This window comes from Copadichromis virginalis, linkage group LG6, assembly GCF_057382275.1.
Source record: "Copadichromis virginalis isolate Kocher_CV1m ecotype Utaka linkage group LG6, C_Virginalis_male_GT1.1, whole genome shotgun sequence".
NCBI classification, from domain to species: domain Eukaryota; kingdom Metazoa; phylum Chordata; class Actinopteri; order Cichliformes; family Cichlidae; genus Copadichromis; species Copadichromis virginalis.
Window position 1 is genome coordinate 8,782,633 of NC_140623.1, and position 23,453 is coordinate 8,806,085.

General features: G+C 39.8%; 1 protein-coding gene across 3 annotated transcripts; it reads right to left on the minus strand.

Moving 5' to 3' along the window:
• Nucleotides 1-1,509: 1,509 nt before the first annotated feature.
• gtpbp1l (GTP binding protein 1, like) lies at nt 1,510-21,382 on the minus strand. Of its 3 annotated transcripts, none has more exons than XM_085458471.1 (15): nt 21,273-21,382; nt 20,798-20,988; nt 20,181-20,292; nt 17,740-17,920; nt 10,480-10,663; nt 9,979-10,143; nt 9,732-9,855; nt 9,029-9,143; nt 8,194-8,338; nt 6,964-7,146; nt 6,493-6,628; nt 6,183-6,361; nt 5,923-6,069; nt 4,962-5,012; nt 1,510-4,200 (listed from the first exon to the last, which is right to left on the minus strand). In XM_085458471.1, the coding sequence occupies exons 2-15, from the start codon at nt 20,984-20,986 to the stop codon at nt 4,093-4,095; spliced, it is 2,019 nt and encodes a 672-aa protein (XP_085314597.1). In that variant the 5' UTR covers nt 20,987-20,988; nt 21,273-21,382; the 3' UTR covers nt 1,510-4,092. The 3 variants fall into 3 exon arrangements, with proteins under 3 accessions (XP_085314597.1, XP_085314598.1, XP_085314599.1); XM_085458472.1 differs by lacking the exon at nt 21,273-21,382 and adding an exon at nt 21,205-21,263; XM_085458473.1 differs by lacking the exon at nt 4,962-5,012 and having other exon boundaries at nt 21,273-21,370.
• Between the last annotated feature and the right edge of the window lie 2,071 nt (nt 21,383-23,453).

A 23,453-nucleotide genomic window follows, 5' to 3' on the forward strand; every position in this document is an offset into this window, starting at 1 on the left:
TGGGTATTGTATGGAAAGATAAGAGGGCTTTACGGTGGGACAATGCTGGCTGTAGGTTCTACAGTATATGTTAAACAAGAAAAGGCCTTCATGAGAACCAGTGAGGCCACTCAAAAAAAGCACCCTAATGAGAAAAGTAAATTGATGGAGAATGTAAACGATTTTCTCCCTCAATACATGAATAGAGACCAGAATAATCTGTGCAGTGGATTTTCAAATTAGTGAATTTACACAACAGAATGTGAGATAATATCATGACTGCTGAATGATGAATGCATGTATGTGACTTGCAGTGTAAATTGCTATAAACAGTAGAATTGGGCCTTCACCAACATAACCTGGACTTGAAGATGGAACGCTTCAGTTTTGGTTTGTGACAAACTGACTGACAAACTGAAGGTGATCGAAACACCAACTTTTGTTTTTCTAAAATTCAGTTCAATTTTATTTATACAGCATCAAATCACAACAACAGTTCTCTCCAGGCACTTTACTGTAAGGTAAAGACAGTAATACAGACAAATCAGAGAAAAGCCCAACAACTGGCAACCATGGGAAGGAAAAACTCCCTTCTAACAGGAAGAAATCGCCAGCAGAACCAGACTTGGCTGAAAGAGCTGAAAAAGTATTAATCAATTTCCAAAGAAACTGATTCACTGTTCAGCCATTTTTCATGTTGTGTTTGGTGGCTCAGGTGCAGGGGAGGGGTGGAGCAGCAGGTTAAGGGTGTGGTTTCAGGGGAGGCTGAAAACACTAATCGTGCAGCCGCTGGGGCCAGAGAGGAGGAGAGACCATAGCAGGAGCAGTGAGAGGAAGGCGCTGCCACGCAATGAGGAGCCGAAAAGCTGCTGACGGTAACGCAACAGCACTGAAAGGCACACTGTAAATAAACCTTTGCAGTCACATTGCTGAGCGTGGGTCATTCCTGCTACAAATGTGTATAAGCATTAAGCGTAATCAACAAATGAAAATACAAATGTCCTAAATTCAGACTGCCGTAAAACACTAAAATATTCTAAAACTGTAAACAGAAGAACAGTAGAACAATACACCCACCACCAGTGTCTGTTTCCTATTTCACAATGTTTATTTTATATTCTTCCACTGGATGTTTGACCCCAACAGCAGGTATATTATCACTTGCATGCTGCATTTTTTAATTCTTTTCTTGCTGACATAAACACAAACATTGCTGAAAACAAACTTGAATGGATATCCAAATTCTTCTTCGTGGCATTACAGTGATGTTGTCCGAAGGAGGCCACACCGACTGGCATGGCGAGATGAGCCAGGTTTTCAGCTAACGGCTGTTTGGGGATCACCTTGTTGATGTAAAACGTGCTGTATTCGGCAATTTCTGTCAATTCGACTAAAGAAATGAGATAAATTATGTTTTTGTGACAGGCTGCTGGTAAAAGTGTCCAAAAGATAAGACACAGTGTGTAGATACAGCACTGGTTCATCCCCTAAGATGGGAAAATGTTTTTTGATCCTTTTTTGTCAGCAGAGTAATATTTGTAACCAAATTCATCACAAAACTTTGCGGTTGTGTAATAGAAGCCAAAAATCGATTACGCTGTGTAGACGCTGTCCAACCTTTCACCCTGAGCAATTTCTCCCATCCATCCACGGCCGCTTCTCCAGCTCAGGGTCACGGTGGGGCTGGAGCCTGTCAGGTAAAGGTAACAGGCAAGGTACATTCTGGACGGAGCACCTCTGAGCATACAAAGTATAAAATATAATTCTGAATTTCACCAAAGAGTCCTCCTAAACTTGTTCTTGAAGACATTATTTTAAATTATTTATTATTAAAACACGTTTTGTTAAATAACATCTTTATTTAAAAGGATTTAGAACACAAACTGGCACCACTTAATTTAAACGGCATGTACAACTTGCGTCTCACATACAGATTTTTGGACAGTGACACCTCTCCCACCGTTCGGCCTCCACGCGCCACTGCAACAGTTAAGATGGAAACAACATGAAGGCTCTCACTTTAACTTTAAAGGTTGAAATGTGACTGAACAATTCACTCATGGGCTATCGTTTTCATAAATGAAGCCTGTCGAAGATCTGGAGATGATTTTAAGTATGGCGTTTAATGTAGATGGTACAACATGTGGTCGAAAAGAACAAAGTGAATCTATTGTAGGAACATCTGCCTGGATGATCGCAGACCTTTACAACCTTTTTTAGTTTGGTGGTCCAGTTTTAATTGTTACTAAGGTCATTCTCTTTTTTACAAAGATAACTTTGACTGAACGCATAACCTGTTTAAAGGTGAAAAGGTACAATATCGTGGAGTGTCTAAGTCAATCACCTGAATCAGCTATGAAGGCAGAAAGACCTATGAAGACAGCTGCAGTCATGGTGTTGAAACAAAGCGTAACCACAACGGTTTGCTCTACTATTGCAGCTTGTTTTCAAAAGATGTAAAAGTGAGAAAAAAAATGTGTCACTGTCCAAAAATGTAACAAACTGTACACACAAACAGTCTCTTCAGATAAACATCCATGCACTGTTGGTAAGATCTAAAGGGGGAGAAAGGTAGTAATGCTCTTAGTTCATTGTGCTTATGAGACGTATAAAGCTGGTAGCTCAAGGACTGTCAGACCAGACTGATCAACATTAAGTTAATACTAATGTGAGGGGAGATCTATGCCCCCCAAAGAAGAAACAGAGGGCTGCAAAACTGTGACAACTGCCAACACGGTCACCTTCCCAATATAAAGACAACTCGAGAAACCACTTTAATAAAAACCAGTGGAAAACATCTGTGGCAAAAAGGGTGTAGTCTACTGTTGCTTACTTTAGCTTGATGTCATTAGGGGTATACGTCAGGTTAAGGCAGGATGCAACATGACTTGCACACGTGTACCATAATCTGGTGATTGTCCACGTTTGTTTGTGAAGCTTTGCACCTGATTTGGACTTCACATGAAAATTCTCAATTATATGAAGAACAAACACAAAATGTGCAGCAAAACCTCAGTTACTGAAACATGTTCTGTGTTGGCTTTGACATCATTAGAGTTTGTTTTTTTTAATTAAATTAGTAAAATACCTGATGGATGTTTTTGTGCACAAGACTTTATCAGCTTTTGGATTTTTCATTTAATATACTGGATCAAAGTGGAACTGTGCAAAGGTCCTCTGCCTGCTTTGCTTGTTCAAAAAGCACTTGTAGTACATTACACCATGACAAACGCCACTTTGCTACTCAACACTCCAACGTTAAAAAAGGATGATTCAGAAATTTTCTCTTTTGGCTTCATGAAAAACTAGAAAAACCGAAACACGGACTCTTAGAAAAAGTCGATGAAGATTTCCTTCTATAACATGTTTAAACATCGGCTACATGAGCACTTTGTGTACAAGCCGATGTTTCATTATAAGTGATGCATTCATAACTAGTCTCAGGGTAACACAACCACAGAGTTTACATCCATCAGTAGGTTTCCAGAGAACAGTTTGTAGCCAAACCCCAAAACCAGTGGTCAGCTTAAACTAACACAGCAGCAGCTTCAGCCGACCGCTTGCTATCAAATCCCTTTCAGCTCAATGGATCCCAAATGCACATTTATACTGCTGGAGCTTAAAAACAATTTTCAACTACTGAACACAATCCTCCTTCACTGACCAATGTTAGCAGACTCCAAGTCTGGTGCCTTCAGAAAGTCCCATTAATGACAGAACACAAGGAAATGTAGAATAAGGAAAAAGCAGGCTGACCGAGGGGGGGAAACAAAAAACATTAGAGGCAGGAGAGAGCAGAGAGAGTGACTGATCCATCTGCTAGAAGCTGGGAAAAAACAAATGAGATAACCACCTCCTGGAAAAACAAATTTAAAAAAGAACTATCACCTTCATCAGCCAACAAGAAAAATATATATCATTTTTGATAAATATGTCACTCTCTTGATTCAGACTGTTCACTAATTATTTATTTGTTTTTATATGAAGAAACATGGCCAGTCTTTGCACACCTGCAAGAGGCCCACACAGTCACTCTCCCTCCTCTTTGTGAAGAGATGATGATGATGACGATGATGATGATGACGGGCTGTGAAGAAACCCATGTTTGTGCTTTTAGGCTGTGCCCGCTGCTCCTGTGGGCACTGCTGTATTCGTGGCATTCACACCTTTCCCTCGATGTCTCTGACCACCTCTCCTGCGTCCCCCGCCTCCTGACTTGAGCTGTGGATGGACAGACAGCACTGTGAGCCAGCTGTTAGGTGAAATCAGGTTTGAAATAAAGCACAGGCGGCAGGTAAAGCTTGTTGATCCAAAACAGTTAAGATGCACTTAAGAGCAACAGGAACTCCTTTAAAAAGGTTAAGAGGGTAAAAACGAGTTTAGAGGTTCTCTGAGGGGAACAAACAAAAAGGAAAGTGAACAGTTCAGACTTTAGCCCAGGATATTTTAGTGGATGGGGTAAACACCTTACAAACACAGGCCCTTTTCCCCTTTTTTTGTTTAATTTAACACAAGTGTAATTACTTTGTTTTAAACGGGGTCACAGGAAACCCTGTAACTGCACAAATGTTCTGTCTGACAAAATAAAATTTTAGTAACATTTTAGTAACAAGTAACATTTAAAAAGCTAACAGAGACAAGTCATGTTTTTCTAATTGGTACGTTCACCAGGGAGAATATAGAATGGGTGTAGTTAAAAATAGAAGAACAATTAGGGAAAAAGCTCATTTTCCTTCCTCTAGCACCTCCACAGCTTTTAATCCCACTTGGGTCCAGTTCAGTAAGCAAACACTTGTACTTGCAGTACAGCAGCTTCCTGGTGTGACTGAGAAAAGTTTGTGAATATAAAGCAGAACTGCACTAAAGCAGAGTATGCATGCAAAAAAAAAAACATCTGCTTAGAACCTGGGGAGGGTTAGGGAACAGAACAACCACACCTAAGGAGACGCCATCATCACTCCCACAGTCTGCAGGAACTTTACCTTGTTTTCTTTGTTGCCATCATGACACAGAGCCTCCTCCTCTGCCACTGTCTGACGCAGCATGCCAAGACAGGGAGGGAGGAGAGAGAGAGATAACAGCGAGAGAGTAAAGTGTTAGAACTGAAGGATCGGGAATGCAGAGCGAAAACAGCAGTGAGGACGGGTGAGGATCAGAGGGCAGAGGAGGGGGTGAGTGGAGGTACATGTGGCTGACGATGAAGGCAGGATGATGGACAGGGTAGGAGAGCAAGTTGGCAATAAAATGATTGAAAGTCAAAGTACAATAATGGAACAATAATGTGAAAGTTGTAGACATTAAGTATCAGAATCAGAATACTTTATTGATCCCTGGGGGAAATTATTTTTTGTTACAGTGCTCCATTTTAAACCAACATTAAGACAAGACAGACAATACGCTAACTAAGAATAGTACAATATATACATTGTACTATTCTTAGTAGCAGTAGCAGATTTAAGCACTTTGAAGAGCAGAGAGAAGATGTCTTCCAACACAAAGTTGACTGTAATAGAAAATCTAATGTCTGTGGTGACATTACCACACTAATGCACTAGTAGTGATAACTTTTGTGTCAACCAACAGTAATTGGTTGGCAAGAACTGAAGGGTGAAATACTACAGCCACAGAGAGGGAGTCAGTGACAGTCACTGTGACCAACAGGAAGCCTGTGGCTAAAAAATTCAAGAAAGCACCCAAAACAGAATTTCTGCAGCTCCAGATAAAACAAAACCTGAGTGTTCAGAGGGTGAATTACAGGATAGACCACAAGGACAAATGTCATAAGTGCATACAGACAGTGTTAGTGCCCGGAAGGGAAAACAAAAGTTCAGCACTGGAAAATTAACTGTTGGACACATAAAACAACCCGATGAAATTTGTCACTTCTTATGTTTTCTGTAAAACATGCACTCATGAGGATTCCCCGAGCACTGTTTCACTCACCGGTAGCTGCGCTGTGGTAGGACTGGGTGGCCGTGCTGCTGATCCACTGTCCTCATTAGCGGTTGTGCCCTCTTTAGAACTCTTTTTGCTGGCTTGAGATTTGGACTGCTGGGCCTTAGCTGCCTGGGTGTTCACTGAGTGGAGAAGCTGAAATTGCAAACACAACCTTGTGTTTGTTACACCAGTGTTCACATAACATTAATTATAGGATAATTAAAGAGTTTACACTGAACCAGAAAGGTAAGCACAAGCCCCAGTACCTTTGTAATGGTGCCTACAGCTTTGGTACGTCCTTCCCTGAACACCAGCTTCTGGTCACAGTGCAGGTATTCGGGAGTCTTGATGAAGCGAAAATGGACCGTGGCTTTGTCCCCAGTCCTCAGACAGTCTTTGTTCATTGACAGGATTGTGGCTGTCTGCCTAATGCTGCCACAGTGGACTAATGATACAGAGGGAGAGTGGCACAGTTACCGATTGGCCAGACAGTATTTTTCTTTTAGAAAAGGGAGTCAAAGACACACAGATGCCCATCGGTGCTATTTAAACTTGTGAGTGTCTGTATTTACTAACCCATGGCCTGGTATCTCGGGGATATCGTGGTCGGATGGTGAAGCACCAAAATCTCTGCTTCAAATTCCCAGGTGGCCTGTGGCATCAGCTTGGGAGAAACCATCACCATTCCTTTCCTTATGGATGATCGTTTGATCTGAGAAGACAGGAGGGGAAAAAGCAGCAGGAACAAAGGAAAAAGAAATGAAGCTGGGGGATTGGTTAAGACAAAACTGAATTAGAGCCAGAACACTACCTGCTTTCACTCTTTGGGATTTGCATGTATTACAAAACTGATTCTAAAGTTAGGAAACTAATTCATATGCATATAACGTCTCAAAGTTTCTGAATAATTATCCTCCTCAGAAGTTTTCAAAACTTCTTGCCAAGTCATCTTTGAGCTATTTTTATGCTGTCTTTTGGACTGATATGTAAAAATAATTCAAATATGTCATGATGGCTGTATTTCAACTAAATTATTTCCACACAGACCTTTTTGAGGGCGAAGGATGCGGTCTGTCCACCGCGAACCTCTCTGACAGGCATCCTCTTGCGGTGGATGGATTTAACTGCGATGGGGATGAAAGTGCCGAGGGGGTCTGGACCTAAGAGGAGCGTGTCGTTGAGTCGTATCAATCCACGTAACGTAGTGCCTGAAACTACTGTGCCCACACCCTGTGAAAGAGAAATGATACTTTTGGACTTTTCTGTTAGATAGGACTGTGTGAAGTATTGGAGGTTGGGGCAGCTAATGTGGAGTGCAGTATACTCAGAGACGTGCTGCTTTGTTACAAACATGTCTGTCATATGAATCTGAAATCTATGTATTGCAAATGTTCTCTAGAAAGCACAGAAGAACAGAGAACATTATTTACTATCAAACCTTCACCTTTCTGTGTATTTATCAAATTGACTGTTACTGTGCCTCACTGAAAACTGAAATAGGAGATGACCACAAGTAATTAACAACATTCACCGCAGAAGTCTAAATTATGCATTAAAAGAAAAAAAAACCTCAATCTAATTACTTCCTATGAGCAAACGCTTGGCAACAGTGGGAAGGAAGAACTCCATTTTAACAGAAGTGACCTTTGGCAGAACTAGGCTCAGGGAAGAGCAGCCTTCTGACTGGGGAGTTGATGGGAAAGAGAAGAAAGTTAAAAAAAAAAAAAAAAGAGTGTACAGAGAAGAAACACATCAGGGCTGAAAAGGTGGGACTGAGGAATAAAATGCAAATAAAAGCTTGATCAGAAAGAAACTAAACAGGGCGATGCAGGGCGTGGTTCTTAACACTGGGGCTGAGGACTCATACAAACATGCAGGAACTACAGGAAGAAACCCAACTCCTTTTGCTCCCAGCTTTTGGCCCTTCTACACGCCTCAACGATACACTCATTCTGATAAGATCTCCCACTGGCACTCAGAAAATATAAGACAAGCAACTCTCACAGCCACATCATGCTCAAAATAAGACCACCATTAAATCACCATTAACAACAACTTTGTCCACACCTTTCAGTTTCAAATTTGTTATTGCATATTTGAGTTTTTAACCCTAAAAAAAGGCACTATACTGACACAGATCATTAATAAATCTACCTCTATCTACAATGTCTTTGATCTAGTTGCCCTTGCTAGCATACTTTTTCATGCACTGAAACACTAATTGTAAAGAAATGAACATCCATGGCTGTATAACTGAGTGTGTGCTCTATTTCTTACAGGTACGGAGTATGTGTCGTCTATTTGGAACTCTGCAGGCTCATCATTGCTAAAGGTGGTCCGAGAGGAAAGGAGGTTCAAGAACATCTTCAGCAAGTCCATGTTCTCCCCCGTCACATTTGAGATCTGGAATATTGGACACATCCTGGAGAGAAGGAGAGAGAAAAAAAGAGAGATGATGAAAAAAAAAATCTATTCTGTTTAACCGACTGGGCTGGATGGCAGATTCCTTAAAGGGACTGATAAACCAGCACATGAATATTTACACATTAAATCTTAGGAAAAAATTAAAGAGGCAAGGGAAAGCTGTTTAACAGCATACCCACTTGACTTATAAACCTAAAATAAAAATGCACCACCCAGGCGTGGCTACACACAAACACCAGAGGCCGATCAAAAAACAGAAACCAGTGTGCTGATTGGTTCGATTTGAAAACAGAATCAAGATGACCCATGTGAAAAAAGCTATGCGTTAAAGCACTGAGATCATATGAGGACTCATCCAGCAATTTCCCCACAGACAAAATGTATACGCTTTTATTTTTGGCAGGAAACCGTATGATTAAGTAAAATTAAGGGTCAAGCTGATGTAGTCGGATTTGTTTGGCATACTGGAGAGTGCGCATATGATACCCTGTTCTCCGTAAGTGTTTTTTTACTTACTTTCACTAAACGTCTTTGGCATTTTATTCATAAATCCTAATTCTGCAGGAACATTTTAAAGATCAAACATTATTTCTAACTGTGTGAGTATGCTGTCAATCAACTGTCACCCATTCTGTTATTATTTCTCAGCAGAGTCACGCCCATCGTCCCACCTGTTCTCTGGTCTTACCTCTCAGAGCTGAAGTTAGAGGCTGTGACAATGACATCATCCTTGTTCTGCACCAACACTGGGATTTTCCTGCAGCCTGGTGACTTTAATAACCTCTGTAATAATTTTAGTGTCTCTGCAGACAAACACAAGCAAACCTGAGTTTCTTAAACCTAAAAACAACACTCATGACAAAATCTGAACAAAACAACCTGAGAGTGAAAATAAATGACATATTTAAAGAGATGGAAACTGAAAGTAGTAAGCTTTAAACGGAAAAAAAGACTGCTTTTAATTTACTTTTGCTTTAAAAGCATATTTATTCATGTTTTATTATTTCTTAATTATTATCACTTCCTTTATGTGCTCTTCCAGTAGTTTGTTGTTTTTGTAAACTTCTCTCTCAGTTTGCTTCACTTTAAAAGCGTTCTAGCGATTTACTTTATATTATTCATTTTCTTCCCAAAGAGGCTTTTTTTGAGTTAGAGCCCAGTTTCCTACCTTAACATAATTAAAGCAGAGCCATGAAGCGTGAAAGTATTTACTGCTTTTAACAACACAATGGTGGTCTTTGGTATGGCTGTGTTTCTGTAAACATTGCTGTGGGAATGGAGATTATGCTGAATTTGCAAAACCTCTCACACTGAGCATGAAGTTAAGAAACTGGGACCTAAAGATGTAGAACAGAGCAGTTATACAGCTGTGCTGGAGATAGTGGATTTACCTTGCAGGATGTTAGCTGGGCACATGTCTATCTTGGTAACCACAACAAACACAGGTACGTTTAGGGCCAGCGCTAGACCCAGGTGCTCTTTGGTCATGCCAACAATGCCAGCATTGCTGCCAACCTACATGGAGAGACAAGAAACACAGAGATGAGTGGTTAAATATGTGAGGGCAGAAACAGGAACAAAAAAGTAACAAAGGATTTGCCAGGAAATAGTTAAATATAAACTTTCAATCTCTCTCACCATGAGCATGCAGAAATCAGGCAGGTGTCCCGTCATGCCAAAGACTGTGGTCTTCAGGTACTTCTCGTGCCCAGCTAAGTCAATAAAGGTGATGACTTTGGAGGATTTCTCACAGATTTTGGTCCAGTCTAAACCCCCGCCATGGCTGTCTGGCTTGTTTACCACCTAAAGAAGCGAGTAGACAGAAAAGAAAACCTACTTATAATGGACGTGAGAAAAAACGGTAGGATGAAACTTTGAAAGAAAGCTTAAAAATGTTCCTGCAGGAAAAATACATGCTGTTAATTAAATGTGATCAAACTTTTCACAATTATAATTTCACATAAATCCATAAAGCTAACAAGAAAAATTACTATCTGGATAGTCTTTCACTGAGCAGTGTTTTTTTTTTTTATATTTGGTACTCAAAAACTTTTAAATAAATGCAAAAAATAAGGAAAGATCACTACAGAAATGCATTTCTCCAGTGATTTTGCCCATTCACAACTGACAGCAGCCCACCTGTCCTTCCTGATCAAAGCCCAGGATATCGTTGCCCACACTGCTGGTCCTCCCACTTTCCATCTCATGTTTGTGCCGGAAGAGCTTCTGGCGAGCGAAACCTCTGCCATTATCCAGCTCACCATGGGTTAACACTCCCAGCAGGGTGCTCTTTCCAGCGTCTACATTTCCAACAACAGCCACTCTAGAGAAAAGAGAACAGAAAAGAAAAAAAAGAGTGAATAACACAAGTTTCAGTACAGGGGAGTGTACAGGGAGTGCAGAATTATTAGGCAAGTTGTATTTCTGAGGAATAATTTTATTATTGAACAACAACCATGTTCTCAATGAACCCAAAAAACTCATTAATATCAAAGCTGAATGTTTTTGGAAGTAGTTTTTAGTTTGTTTTTAGTTTTAGCTATTTTAGGGGGATATCTGTGTGTGCAGGTGACTATTACTGTGCATAATTATTAGGCATCTTAACAAAAACAAATATATACCCATTTCAATTATTTATTTTTACCAGTGAAACCAATATAACATCTCCACATTCACAAATATACATTTCTGACATTCAAAAACAAAACAAAAACAAATCAGCGACCAATATAGCCACCTTTCTTTGCAAGGACACTCAAAAGCCTGCCATCCATGGATTCTGTCAGTGTTTTGATCTGTTCACCATCAACATTGCGTGCAGCAGCAACCACAGCCTCCCAGACACTGTTCAGAGAGGTGTACTGTTTTCCCTCCTTGTAAATCTCACATTTGATGATGGACCACAGGTTCTCAATGGGGTTCAGATCAGGTGAACAAGGAGGTCATGTCATTAGTTTTACTTCTTTTATACCCTTTCTTGCCAGCCACGCTATGGAGTACTTCTTGTACTGTTTTCCCTCCTTGTAAATCTCACATTTGATGATGGACCACAGGTTCTCAATGGGGTTCAGATCAGGTGAACAAGGTGGCCATGTCATTAGTTTTACTTCTTTTATACCCTTTCTTGCCAGCCACGCTATGGAGTACTTGGACGTGTGTGATGGAGCATTGTCCTGCATGAAAACCATGTTTTTCTTGAAGGATGCAGACTTCTTCCTGCACCACTGCTTGAAGAAGGTGTCTTCCAGGAACTGGCAGTAGGACTGGGAGTTGAGCTTGACTCCATCCTCAACCCGAAAAGGCCCCACAAGCTCATCTTTGATGATACCAGCCCAAACCAGTACTCCACCTCCACCTTGCTGGCGTCTGAGTCGGACTGGAGCTCTCTGCCCTTTACCAATCCAGCCACGGGCCCATCCATCTGGCCCATCAAGACTCACTCTCATTTCATCAGTCCAGAAAACCTTAGAAAAACCAGTCTTGAGATATTTCTTGGCCCAGTCTTGACGTTTCAGCTTGTGTGTCTTGTTCAGTGGTGGTCGTCTTTCAGCCTTTCTTACCTTGGCCATGTCTCTGAGTATTGCACACCTTGTGCTTTTGGGCACTCCAGTGATGTTGCAGCTCTGAAATATGGCCAAACTGGTGGCAAGTGGCATCTTGGCAGCTGCACGCTTGACTTTTCTCAGTTCATGAGCAGTTATTTTGCGTCTTGGTTTTTCCACACGCTTCTTGCGACCCTGTTGACTAATTGAATGAAACGCTTGATTGTTCGATGATCACGCTTCAGAAGCTTTGCAATTTTGAGACTGCTGCATCCCTCTGCAAGATATCTCACTATTTTTGACTTTTCTGAGCCTGTCAAGTCCTTCTTTTGACCCATTTTGCCAAAGGAAAGGAAGTTGCCTAATAATTATGCACACCTGATATAGGGTGTTGATGTCATTAGACCACACCCCTTCTCATTACATCACTTAATATGCTTAATTGGTAGTAGGCTTTCGAGCCTATACAGCTTGGAGTAAGACAACATGCATGAAGAGGATGATGTGGACAAAATACTCATTTGCCTAATAATTCTGCACTCCCTGTATGCAGAGCTGTTACTTCAGTCAGGACCCTTTACAGTGTTGGAGGCTAAAGGAGCTTAAAACAGTGAGCCCTATATGAGAGAGCCAGTCAGCTGACTGCCTGTCGTGCGGCTGACTTTGTGGACTCCCTCACCAACACTTTGGACAATTTTACAGCCAAGTCATTACAAATCTTTCTACCACCTCTAAACCCTCCCATTGAGTATATGAAGGTTCTCAATCTTCATTTCTAAAAATAAAACTGATGGAGACTGCTGGGTATTTTATTGAGACTAAAAAGAAATCCAGCTTAAGACCTACATCTATATTTTATTTCTTTTTCACTAATGGTGTTGTCCATTTCTGTTCTTGTGCGTTTGATTATAACAAGTTGGAAGTAAACAAGTATCCTCGGCTCAACATGCAAAATAAATAAAGGGAAAATTATGTCAAATGCAGGACGAGATCATTTTCAACCTTCTAAATTCAATCGAACATGAATGAAACTCAAATGACGCACAATAAGAAAAGACATGCCAAAAGTAAATAAACACTCCCAGTAGGGCTGAACGATATATCGCATTTGCGATAATATCGCGACATGATCAAGTGCAATTTTCTAACCGCAAAGGCTGCGATTATACTGCGATTATAAGGCTGTCCAAATTACTACCATATCCCAGAATTCATAGCGCGGCCCAGCCAAACTCCAGTTTCCAGCAATGGCGGCCGCTACTAAGTTTTAAAATTACTCATACTAATCTTTCTGGGTCACAAAATAAACTTTTAACATATTTTCAGGCGAGAAAGTAGTTGTGTAAACATCAAATATCTGCTCGGTTTATCAAGATATCCCATATTTGCAAAAGTGCTTCGACGTTTTCAGAGGCGTCTGCTACCCACCAGCTTGACAGCTAGCCGGGAGCTCGAGGGTTACTGATGCGGCCGAGAACGGCACAACTCCCGGCACATCATTTTCAGATCACCGCGGAGTTTCGCTGCTCGGGTTAAACGTAATATATAAGTCACTTAGACAACCTAAAAATGTTATTGTTGGGCTTTTTTCAGTGTTTTGTTTGTTCGTGAGTAAATCGGTTTGGCTGAGATTAAAGTTATTAGATTAGATAAAATAAAACTTTATTAATCCCCCGGGTGGGTTCCTCCTTGGTTTTCACACAGCTGACTAAACGTCAAACAGAAAACTTATTAAACAGAAGTATGAGACAGTCGAGAATTTACACCAGTGTCTGGTTATATTTTAGATAGCAAGAAGCAGACGGCCGAGTTTATTAAACTCCACCGAGACAGCGGTGACGCTAATCAGAACTAGACCGTCCAATTTCACGCCTTTAAACTTTAAAGGCGTGTTTGTGTGTGTGTTTATACAATTGCTATTATGTTTGCACTTTATGTGTAATGTTACTGACTGCAGAGATCAGTAAGATGTGTGTATTTTTTATTTATTAGTTTTATTTATTTAATATTATTTTTTAATTGAATGACTGTCTAGTAGTTCACAGATGTCGAAAAACTGAGTGTGGTAAAGCCACTGATTTTTTTTTATATATATTTCTGCAATCTGCACATTGTACTGACTTTCATTTTAATGTTTACACCAGGGTTCCTTGTCAGCACTTTATGCTCAGATGTTTGTAAGCTAAAAATAAACTATTGTGTATGTTCAAATATACTGTTGTGATTGAAGAAGTTAAATAAAAATGTCAGTCATCAATTCATGCATCACCTCATGTCATCATAACAGAGGTCTGTCTTCCAGGAAAGAACAGTTTAAAATTAATGTAATATAGTATTGGCCATACTATATGATGTATTGCTTGTCTTTGTTTAATAATACAGAAGACAAAGACCTTAAAAAATAATCGCATCGCAATCGCAATATTGGGGCAAAAAATCGCAATTAGATTATTTTCCATAATCGTTCAGCCCTAACTCCCAGCAGCAACATCAGGTACAAAAGGGCCTGTGCTATAATAAATCATCACCTGTCACAAACAGGCCAGCGTATTTGTTTTCTGGTTTATTGCTGCTCTATAAACAGGGACAAATGGAACCAAGCTATACAATATTGACACAGACATCAACAATACGAAGTACAGCATAAAACAGGTGCAGTGTGCAATTCATTTTCAAATTGGGTTAACTTGCATGAGCAAGGCTATAAAACACCATCACAGCATTCTCACAGCTGGGCCTTTGGTTCTTGGCTTTGTCTAATGCAACAGTACACAACTTTTCTATGAAGGTTCAGAAAGAAAGTGACTGCCATCAAAAAATGACTCCTCTTTCCTGCCTTGCTCTGAGACACAGACAAGTACATGATTCTGACACAAGGGTTATCTGTGCTAAGGCAGTGTGAAAGATAATGCACAAAGTAAGCCTCTGTGGACGCTGCCAAAGGAAAAACTCTGCTCACACAACTGCAAGATCACACATGGGAGCAGGTGGTTCGGCCAATATGACTAAGATTACTAGTGTGGATGAGATAGAGCCCAGCATGTCTGATGTGAAGCTGATCAGGTCTGCTGCAGTGACTGTCCAGTGTTGACTGTGAAACATTGGGCTGGTGGTGAGCTAATAATGGAGCTGGAGACTGCAGAAGGTTTAGAAGATTTGATGCATGCACCATTTTGGCTTTACATTTGGTTTCTGCACATTTACTAGGGTTTATAACGTATATATGCACATGAGCTGCAGACTTCAGCTATTACTCCTGTACTATTATTTTATTTACCAGCCGCTTTGATAACAGACCCATATCATCTATTACTTCTCCAGTGAGCCTCATCCTGTGGATTAGGGCTGCTCGATTATGGCAAAAATGATAATCACGATTATTTTCACTGAAATTGAGATCGCGATTATTTGACGATATTTATTTAACCCTTTAAGACCTACTATAGAACCAAGTCCGCCAGAGCTTATATTATTTTTTTACATGTTGTAGTGCCATTTGTGGGAGCATTTAAAGTTGCTAAATAACTGTTATAGCCCATATTTTAATAATATGTATGCATTAAGTCCATAGTAACTACATTAATTGCAAAAAAGTGCAATAAACTACAAAAAAATTGAAAATCGTTTTTGTTTTGTTTTTTTACATATATTTCTACTTGGAGAAATTTAAGAGGTTTATCCTTCAAAACTTTAAATACAAAAAAGTTGCAAAAAATAGTTTACAACAACAGGAAATTTATTTTGAGTGTCTTCATAGTTTTATTTTGGAGATACACCAATTTTTATATACACTGCAGGTAAAACAAAAAAAACAATCCTATGATGCAAATTTGCAAAGAAAACAGCAGGTGCATCAAAATAAACTATTTCCAGCAGTGCAATTCGAGTTCTAAGCATCCCAGAAACTATTCAGAAAAGTCAAACATGACCAGTAGAGGTTTTTAAGGTCTACAAGTAAAAAACTACATTTCCGCGAAAATGACGTCACTTCCGGTTTCGGCCAGGAAATGGCGGACATGAGACAGTTCGCGCTGACATCTGTTTCACTGTGGGAAGTGTTATGAACAGCTGATCGGATCGGCAAAGCGTGTTTCTGGAATATTATGTTTTTGTTCCTGCAAGCGCTTTTTATGCAATTTTTGCAAAGCTATATGTGGAAGGAAACTGTGACCGAGGACAAGCTGATGGCATAAGTTGTAAGTACAACTCCTCCGGTTTCATATGCAAAACAAATTATTGCGCTAGCTTACGTGGTTCAGATTCTACAGGGATTTAAAAGTAGTTACACAAAACGGAGCGTGCTGCTCTGACCGGATTTAAAGGGTTAACAATGACTTTAAAAAATAATATAAAATAGTGTGCAACACCACTGAAGTTTTCTTTTTTTTTTTTACCTCTCTTTTCAACCAACGGCAGTCACTCTCCTCTCCAAATAACTTCTGCTTAGCTTTCCGAGCTTCCCTCGGGTCCTCTTAATCAGCGGTCTCCAACCTTTTTTGCGCCACGGACCGGTTTATGCCCGACAATATATTCACGGACCGGCCTTTAAGGTGTCGCGGATAAATGAGGGAGGGGCTAATAATCGGCTCAGTCATTTTTAATGATCGTTGAAAGCCCAGATCGTAATCATGATTAAAATTCGATTAATTGAGCAGCCCTACTGTGGATGAACTCTACTTCCTCTGTTTTGAGCTACAGGTTGTGCCAGTTGTTCTTACATTGCTCTGCCGTCTATGAGACAACAGGTTTCCACATTCTGAAGGTTCTGGTCAGAGTGGAGTTGGAGCAGTCGGACAGGCTTTTTGGGGAAGCAGGTGAATGACAGAGGATCACCACAACAACATGGCCAGTGACTCAGCCAAGGGGACAGAGGTGTCAGGAAGATCAACAGCGAATGAACTTTTAAAATAAGAGCAGGGGGACTGTCTGTGTCATGAGTCCATGAGTAAATCAATAACGCATGGTGATTTTTTTTTCAGATTCATAAACATAACAATTCTTAAATGACTCACAAAATTACTGGTGAGCCGGCCTAATGGAAGTTTACATGTGGCAAAGACTAAATATCTAAATACAGATTGAACTCCCAAGCTCAAAAAGCTTAGCTGGAAAGGATTTTACCAACATGTCCCTTGACCTGAATTCAACAGAGCACCTTAAAATATTTTAATGTGAAATGTAGATCAACAAAAGTCCTGCAGCAAAGAGCAGCTAAAAAAGTAATCAAAGAGAATTTCAAAAATTCAGCCCATAAGTGTGAGCCAGACTGTAAGCTTCCTTTGCTAAGAGGTTTCTGTAATTACAAAAAAAAAGAGACAAATATATATATGTAATAAAAAAAAGAATAAAATCTAATTAAGGGTGAATTGAGTTTCGATGCATTTCATTCTTATAAATTTGAGTCTGGTGGCCAGTTTTGTCTTTTATTGCATCTTATTCTGCTATTGTGAACATCTGGGAGAGAAGCTTTTTGCTGACTTGTCGGAAGCGCAAATTCTTATTTGATTCGTTCAAAACACTATTTTAAAAAAATGAAGCAATGTTAGACAGGTGCATTAGTTTGATTACATACTTCTTCCTGGTGGAAACAACTATCACAACAACAGGAACCTGTGCTTTAAATCTGCCTATAAATCTCTTCAGCAGTGCTGGCCAAAGAGCCATTTCTGTAGCTTTCTGAACCCAGTGATACATCAAAACTCATTTATGCAACAGAATATGTTTGAGTCATATTGTCATATAACCTGGCATTCAATAATAGCCAAACCCAACAGTCACATTAACAAGTTAACAATGCAGGTACATTTTCTAATGATTCTTTTGCCTACACCCCAGAACCTCCCCTCATATTTTTTACCTGACTTCTAGGAAATCCTGCTCGCCCACGCGTCGACGGATGAGGTAGTCTCGAATCTTTCCTCCAGCGTCTGTCCTTTCTCTTAGCATGATTAAGTCAGCCTCAATCTGTTCACACAGCGACCGCACGGTGGCTACCGACGCCTCCATGTCCTTTTCATCCAGACCATAATCACCTCCATCTAAACGAAGCGTATGAGAAAGGAAGAAGTCACTCTCATGCAGGACAGTGAGGGACCAATTTAATGGATGTTTTTAGAAAAAGCAATTTCAGCAGTAATGTGAAGCCACACCCTTGGAAAATTGGCATCTTCACTGCTAACTGGGCAATACAGGAATGTTAGTAACATGTAATATGAGAGGGTGGTGACTGGGAGGACAAAGACCACACAGAAGAATGAAAGAGGGTAAAACAGGTGGTTTTTAAAAGAAAGATGGGAGTAGGTGTAAAGAGACGAGAACATTTAAATTACTGAGACCAGAGCAATTTTCAAAATGAACGAATCACCAGCAGTCAGCTTCAGACAACTTTTAAGAGAAGACTTTATTTTCTAAAGGCTGTATATATGCAGATTACTCTAAATTTTCAAAGAAACCCACAGTATTCATCCACTTAACAGGTAAAGAAATGTATTAACCCATTGGTTGCTGCCAGTTGCTTTACAAGTAGAACTGGCACACATAAATTACAATAACAACAAAAAAGCTTATGATTGATTGACAAAAAGAAACACAGCCAGTTAAGGCTGCTTGATTATGGCAAAAATGATAATCACAATTATTTTCACTGAAATTGAGATCTCGATTATTTGACGATATTTATTTAACAATAACAATGTATTGAATAATGGCTTTAAAGATTGTCAAAAATAATATGAAATAGTGTGCAAATACTGATGACAGTGCAAATGTTTGCAATATAAAAAATAAATGAAAAATGTAAACATTAATATTTAGTGAACTTCAAAATACTGCATAATATTAATGCATGCTTAGGCTGCTGCCCCCGCGACCCGGCCTCGGATAAAGCAGATGAAGATGGATGGATGGATGGATTAATGCATACAAATAACCAAACATCAAGACAATCTGTGTAGCCACACAATGCACAATTGCATCAAACTGACATTAAGGTATGCCAACTAAAGTTGCTGCTCCTTCACTTTGTGTCACTTTGTGTCACTTTGTGAGCGGTCTTTAAATGATTGAATGAATTTGTAGTGTTTATTAACAAAGTTTACACACTATGTCTACTTGATCCACGTCTGACTCCGCGAATCCATAATGTTTCCACATCACTGAAGTTGTTTTCCCTCTCTTTTCAAGCAACGGCATTCTTTCTTCAGCAGTCATTATCCTCTCCTCTCCAAATAACTTTTGCTTAGCTTTTCGAGGTTCCCTCGGGTCCAATTAATTGTTGTGACGCGTGTTTGAAACGCAGAGAGGTGCGCTCGATTTACCACACAGAGCAGCACAAGAGTAAAGCACGAGGGAGGTGCTAATAATCGGCTTGGTCATTTTTAATGATCGTTGAAAGCCCAGATCGTAATTTTGATTAAAATTCGATTAATTGAGCAGCCCTACAGCCAGTCACATTAGAAAGTCTGTTAGTTTTTGTCTGACTCGTCAGACAGCCTTTGGTGCTGATATTCTGTCTGTACCACTGCACTACTGACAGTGCCTGTGCTGACCGAGGATAAAGTGACATGCCCTTATGTGTGCTCTGGGTCAGACAGTTGCTTTAACAGTCAGAAAATAGCACAAAAAGGCCAGCTGCATTTGTGTGTAGAGCTTTAGAATGAACAGCAAACAAATGGGATTAGCTGTTTGGGAGGCCCAGAAGTGACGACACAGCTACAACACAACAGTGACTGAAAAATACCAATAAAACTACTTTTCCCTAACAATTACTATGGCTATGAAGCAATAGGTGTTATACCCCACAGCCACATGTTTGAATTTATGTTTTTGAATAATTAACTTTTATTTTAGAAGTCAGGCACTGACATAATATAGCTGTACAATTTTTTCCTTTGCTTTACAGATTTCAGCCTAGTCTAAAAACAATATGCCTGCTAAAAGTCTTTGGTGCCACCTACGGGATATCCTGAACATACACACACCAGATGACTGAAAACACAGCTTTCTTGCCTTAGATAATCTCAGACTTTTAGCCCTAAATAAATATTTCCTCTCATTCAATAACAAGATACAGTTTCCAACTGCTAATACATTATTTTATATTAAAAAAAAGACTTTTATTTAAAAAAAACACTTTCTTTCCTTTTTTCTTGTCTTTTGTGTGTGTGTGTGTGTGTGTGTGTGTGTGTGTGTGTGTGTGTGTGTGTGTGTGTGTGTGTGTGTGTGTGTTTTCTTGCCACATTATCCTATTTTAAAATTACTATACATTAATGAAGTTCACTGGAAGTTGCTAACTCTTACCTGAGCCCATCCCAACCACATAGATTGTCTCTCCGCAGCCCTCATCTATCCGCTCCCTCAAATGTCTCAGTAATGAATCATATTGCTCCCCTGTTGGACTCACAAGGACCAGCTGAAAGGTAGAGACAGTAAATGAGATAATAGCTGAACATTTGCAAAGGTCAGACAGGGCAAACACCATTAAACAAGTCTTCTGTGAGTGCACATACAGCAAGTCACTACCGCAACAAGTAGTCAGCATTTTATAAAAACAATTTTACACAATAAAGTTTTGTTGGTGTTTTGTTTTGGTTCAGTCTGACTATTTAGGATTCTCCATTCAACAATACAAAAAGAACTGCAAAGTTTGCATATACAGTAGTTAGGTTACATGTCTAGTATGCTGCCAGCTGGATACAGTTAGATATGGTGCAAAATACTGTACGTGTCACTTTCTCTGGGATGCACAGCGAGCATTAAATGCCCCGTGTACAACTTTTAAGCACCTGTAAAGTTATTATGGCATACTACGTGGCACTCATTCACACGGTGACAATATAGAAAACCAATGAACAATCTGCTCAGTCGGAATGTATTAAAACGTAACGACTCAACGCGCAATTAACAATGAGGCCCACCTTGCTACTTAAGTCTAAATGATCCGCGGGCTCTTCATTTGTATCCTCGCCGTCTTCAAAGCCCTCTCCGCCGGACTGATCCTCGGCACACCCCCGGTCCGGTGCAAACATACAAGCAGGCACTATAGACTCTGCTGCTGGCGCTGTACCTGGGTGTAACGCTGGTTCTGTCGCCGTTAACGACGCCATTTCTAGAAAAAGTATGAAAATAGCAAATAAAACAACTAAATTATGTGTATGGCTTCAATGGCTAACATTTAGACATTAGCAATGATAGAAAGTTAGGCTGGTTAATAGAGCCAGCTAGTAAATGCTAACCAAACATCGAACATTTAACACTCTTAACAGGGGAAAACGAGGTTTTAATAAATCGACACAGCTGCGAGGTGACGACTAGATGTCCATACTTTTATACGTTTAAACTGTTGATGAAGATGAATTATATAATACATTCTCTCAAGAAACGAAGGCATACCAGAAGTTGCTAGCTAGCTGATAGGCTAACTTAGTTGTTTACTCTGGTTGGCTTCGTTAGCTTGGCACTGACTGTATGGCACGCCCATCAAAAAATAAACAAAAGGGATTGGCTACACTATAGGTAGCCCCGCCCACTGTTGGCGTACATGAACTTGTCGCCTTTAGTGACCTACTTAGACATGCATAGCCATCAACACACACTCTCTGACTATAACATAATATGCATAATAAATAAAAAGCGTATAATTTGTGTGTATTAAGAAAATGTTCTGATTTGTTAAATCAGTTATGCAGTCCTATAAACATGCATGGAAATCGATTATAAAAGGCAAAATATGCAGAGTATGGTCCAGAGTTGATTTCGTGTTGTAATTTCAAATTTGTACAATACAGTTATTTGTTTCATTTTAGTTCGGTTTCTGTTAGTTTCAGTTGTAGTTTTAGTCTTTATTCGTGGCCTGAAGGATGTTTTCAGAAAAGTCATCACCTCTAAAACAACAACAAAAACATGAGCACTGAGCAACAGTCCACTGTTTATAACCTTAGTCCCGCCACGCATTTTCCTCTTATTTTTGTTTGCTATGTGCATTTGTTTACCAATGGAAGTGTTGATCATGGGGTCCTCAGCTTTTATATGATATATCCACTGGATGTCCACTGTTGGATGTCCACTGTTGGATCCAGTGGATGTGTGAGTAAAGATACTCACACATCCACTATTAACACAGACTCTCCCCAGTGTCTGTGTCTGATGAGCTCAAGCAGGTACTGAGAGTCTGGTGTGGGGACGTTCAATGAGTCCACATAATCTTGTGTCAAAAAGCAGTTCAAAAGAGGGTAAAAAAAAAAGTATACAGCTGTCAATAAATATACGGATATTTAATAAAGTAGTTAAAGTCATCATGCATCCTATTCGCTCGTGTTATGCGCTCTAATTATATGCGCTCTAAATAAAGAAAGGCTTTTATTTATTTATTTTGAAAACTTCGAATTCGTCAGTGTCACCAATCTGCTGCAAGCTGACAGAAATGTAAAGGGGGCACATGGCGGTAATCGAGGTGGGAAAAGGGGTGGGGGTTGGGTTCGGTGTTCTGGATAACTGTTTTTGTCATGTAATTGGATTGCACTTTGTCAGGTCTCTACCCTAAGACCTGAACAACTTGGGTGTCCCATCTGAAGGCTAAGCTTCTGCTGATCTAGCTTTTAGGGTCACTGAGACACACAAACCCCCTGACCTCATTAAAAACAAAACAACAAGTATTAACAATTGCTAACAATTCTCTTTAGTTGAGCTCTAATCTGAGAGGCTGTTAACTTGCGATTTCTGCGGCCTGTGATTCAGATGATTTTATCCTCAGCAGCAGAGGTGACTCTTGGTCTTCCCTTCCTTGGGTGTCCTCATGTGAGCACTTGATGGTTTTTGCGACTGCACATTGAAAGATTTAGCAGTTTTGTGGACTGACTGACCTTCAGTTCTTACAGTAATGATGGACTGTTGTTTCTCTTTACTCAGCTGATCGGTTCTTTCCATAATATGAATTCTAACAGTTGTCACATAGGACTGTCAGCTGGGTACCAACCTGACTGCTGCACAACACAACTGATGGTCCCAACCTCATTAAGAAGGCAAGAAATTGCACAAGTGAACAAGGCACACCTGTGATGTGAAAACCACTTCAGGTGACGACATCATGAAGCTCAGTGAGAGAACACCAAGGGTTTGCAGTAGAGATGGCACAATACCACTTTTTAATGTCCGATACCAATATCATAAATTTGGATATCTGCCGATACCGATATGAATCCGATATAGCGTATTTTGTAATCAATAAAACTGTTTTTTATAAATATCTTGCAGCATTTTGTATAAGGTCATACTCAAGTTTTTAAAAACAAGAGACTGAAGCTATTCTGTTATACCTGTATGCAAAAAATACACTCCACCCAAAACATTTTATAGTTCAGCAACACTGATCAATCTAATAAATTTAAACCTACACCATCCTCCCTATTCTGGTATTTTAAATAGTACTTACCTACCTAACTAATAGGGTTGCCAACTCCCAGAAAAAATATTAGGAAACCATCCCCCGCCCTCAATGGATGTAATCAACTTTAATTTAATGCAAGTGTAAAACAAATGCACAGAAATCAATTATTTTTCTGCAATAATTAAATA